The sequence below is a fragment of the Austrofundulus limnaeus genome, unplaced genomic scaffold, assembly GCF_001266775.1.
Source record: "Austrofundulus limnaeus strain Quisiro unplaced genomic scaffold, Austrofundulus_limnaeus-1.0 Scaffold3, whole genome shotgun sequence".
Lineage (NCBI taxonomy): Eukaryota > Metazoa > Chordata > Actinopteri > Cyprinodontiformes > Rivulidae > Austrofundulus > Austrofundulus limnaeus.
In genome coordinates, this window is record NW_013952405.1 from 3,811,292 (window position 1) to 3,814,226 (window position 2,935).

Genomic DNA, 2,935 nt, shown 5'->3' on the forward strand with positions numbered 1-2,935 from the left:
ATTGAGAGTTTGTCTAAAATTTCTGTCTGAAAAGTTTTTGATCAGATGACATTACTTCGATGAGATCTTGAAGCAACACACCGCTGTGATTAAAACTTACAGCACATGTGAAGCATGAAGCTGAGAGAACAATCAGACACCTGAGAAAGTGATGATGATGATGATGTAAGGAGAGGGGAGGTTCAGAATGTGAAAATAGGAGGGGTCTTATTTTATTACACATGAACACAAGAGGGCAATATTGTGTAGCCAAAAGAGATGTTCCCTGTAAAGCTGTGKATTATGAAACACATATTCCGAATGCCTGAAACCTCCAGCATTCTCAGGTTCACTGAAAATACCTTGGGATAATGTTCTGTGATTTCTTTCATCCTCATGGATCTTATTCTGCTGGTCCCGATTTATAAAGTGATGTTATGAGTAAAAAAATCTTACTTTTCACACAAACTTCATCACCACGGCTTGAGTAATGCAAGAACAATAAGAAAAYCGATGATGTTAAATGAACTCAAACTGTGAGCATGCAGGATATTCAGATAAATTAATGAGTTTGTAAAAAGTCTGGAATAAGGCATCTCCGTGTTGAGGGAACTTTCAGGGAAATGCTAATAAGAATAATAATCTGAAAAAAAAATAAGACCTTCAATATGTTAAAGGGACACGTGAAACCAAGCAAATAATGAAATGTTTAATAAATAACAYGAACAACACAACAACACATTCAACATTAAAAGCTCAAATTCATTTTGTATATATACACATACTGTAAATACTTTCATATTTGACTGTATAAACCATAAATATGACATACAGTCCTTATAACTTAAAAACAACCAGGACTTCTCTGACTGAGGTAGGGTCAGGGKACTGAGGGGTTTAGTAAAAGTGTGTATGTGTGTGTTGACTGAATGCTGTGCCCAGCGGGAGTGTGTGATTTGAGGAGGAGGATAGGACTACAGTATTGGCTTGGCAAGAAAGCTGCAGTGGCTGTTTGGTAGAAATGTGTGTGCTTTCATAGTCCAGTGGTCAAAAAACGTCCTCCTCTGTCAATGATAAGACTTCTTGCTGAGAACACACACGCACGCGGCATTGATGCGGATAAAACGCCAGGCTGTCCGTTCCTTAAAGACGGTCAGGGCACTTACAAATATGTGTGTGTTGGTGCAGTAAGAGTTCCAGTGGCGACTGTCAATGCCGAGACAACCCGAGTTGCCTGATTTGGAACCCCGTTTTCCTCCTCGTCCTCCAGGCCGCCCCCCGTTTGCGGCCGCGGAGCCCCTGTGTGTTGGGGATCGGCAGGTGGTCTCGTAGAAGAACTGTTTCTTTACCACATTGTTGATTGTGACATTGGGGAGCACGGTCACCTCGTTTCCAGCTATGTCTGTGGCTCGTGTCAGGTTTCCCACCCAGGTGTTTATGCTGTCACATACTGAGTACTCCCCTCGATGCATGGTGTGTGATCCTGCTTTGCGCCTCACCCTGACTCCTCTGACACCTTCAGTGATATAGTCCTCACCTTCCAGGGCATCGTGTGACGGGGGCTCCTCACTAAAGACAACACGGGGCGAGGGGCGGTAGCGCCTCTTGGAGAAGAGCTTGGGGTCCACAACTAGGCTTGAAGGGTCGGGGGAAGAACCCGCTGCGGAGCGACCGACGACGAGGCTCCTGCTCTGCGTGTTCGAAGCTGCCCGGTGTGGCCTCTTGGTCCTGTGATGGGTGGTCCTATGATGCTGCTGCAAAGTGTGGTCCTGAGAGAGGTGGTCCCTGGCTGCTGTTTCTTGCTGTCCTGCTCTGCGATTGGTTGTCCCRGTACTCCGGGTCAATCCACCTCCCATGTTCAATACAGCCTGGACGCCAATCAGGAGGAGCAGGACCAGTGGTGACGACCTCATGGGCACACGTCCTGTGCCAAGGACAGGAAAACAGTGTTAGTGTCTACATCAAAAGCTTAAATTCTCTCAAAGAGCAGGGCCTCTCAGACAAAGTAGACATTTGCCATGAATGGGCATTTATTTGATGTTAGTACCTCTGACATTTCATCTTAAAAGCTAGATGGCTCAATTTAAAAGCACTTCGATTTAATAATAACTAGTTGCAGCACTACGTTTGTCCAAATAGAAGCTGTACTTAAAATCTATCAGAAGTAAATTTGAAAGGTGCTTTCGATGAGTTGCCAGTTTTATCACCGCGGGAAGGTTTCAGTCCAATTTAGGTGTGTCTTGTTTCATGTACTAGGTGTTTATAAGTACCTTTGAAATGTGTCCGGTTGAAGTGAGAGCCCTTGTGGACTCTAGAGCCAGACTTGAACGAAGGCAGGGCCCATCATGGTTGCCATCTGGACCCTCTGATTCACAGTCCTGCAACCCAAACACAGAAACTAAGCACTTGTAGAAAATTCATTTAAAGAAAAAGAAGAGCTCTCAATTATTAGAAATGACTTAATGCACTTGAAGAATGGAGGACTGTTTAACAAATATCTTTGTCACCTTACATTGTAAACCTGGAGAAGTTCAATCTACTTAAAAAGAAATCAAGGTTACTTGTTGCCTTAATTTTTTTTAAGTAATGAGTTGAATAAGTGCAGTGGACTCTCATCAATGTACTTTAGGCCCTAATGGAATGAAATGTTTAAGTTGAATGTACTAATAACAGAGTTACACTAATTGATACTTAGTTTAAACATGTGTTAATTCAAGGCCCAAGGGCTGCATTTGGCCCACGGTTGACTTCCATCTGACCCGCCAGAGAAAAATTTATCGGAAGCTAATGCTTAATCACTAATATTTACCATTTTAACACCCAATGCACTTTGGGTTTCACTTTCTATGCAAATAACCACAAAATAATAAATAAAATTAAAGCAAATGATGGAGATGTAAATATTTTAAAAAATCCCAATAATGTATACACACACACACACACACACACACACACA

General features: G+C 42.7%; 1 protein-coding gene across 1 annotated transcript in view; it reads right to left on the reverse strand.

Annotated features, from left to right (window-relative positions):
* Nucleotides 1-673: 673 nt before the first annotated feature.
* ngfa (nerve growth factor a (beta polypeptide)) overlaps nt 674-2,935 on the reverse strand; it is a 24,004-nt gene continuing 21,742 nt past the window's right edge. Inside the window, exons 2-3 of the mRNA XM_014017814.1 lie at nt 2,250-2,357; nt 674-1,903 (exon numbers count right to left, since the gene is read on the reverse strand). Coding sequence (XP_013873268.1) covers nt 1,047-1,892 — 846 coding nt within the window. The 5' untranslated portion in view covers nt 1,893-1,903; nt 2,250-2,357 and the 3' untranslated portion in view covers nt 674-1,046. The remainder of the gene's footprint in view (nt 1,904-2,249; nt 2,358-2,935) is intronic.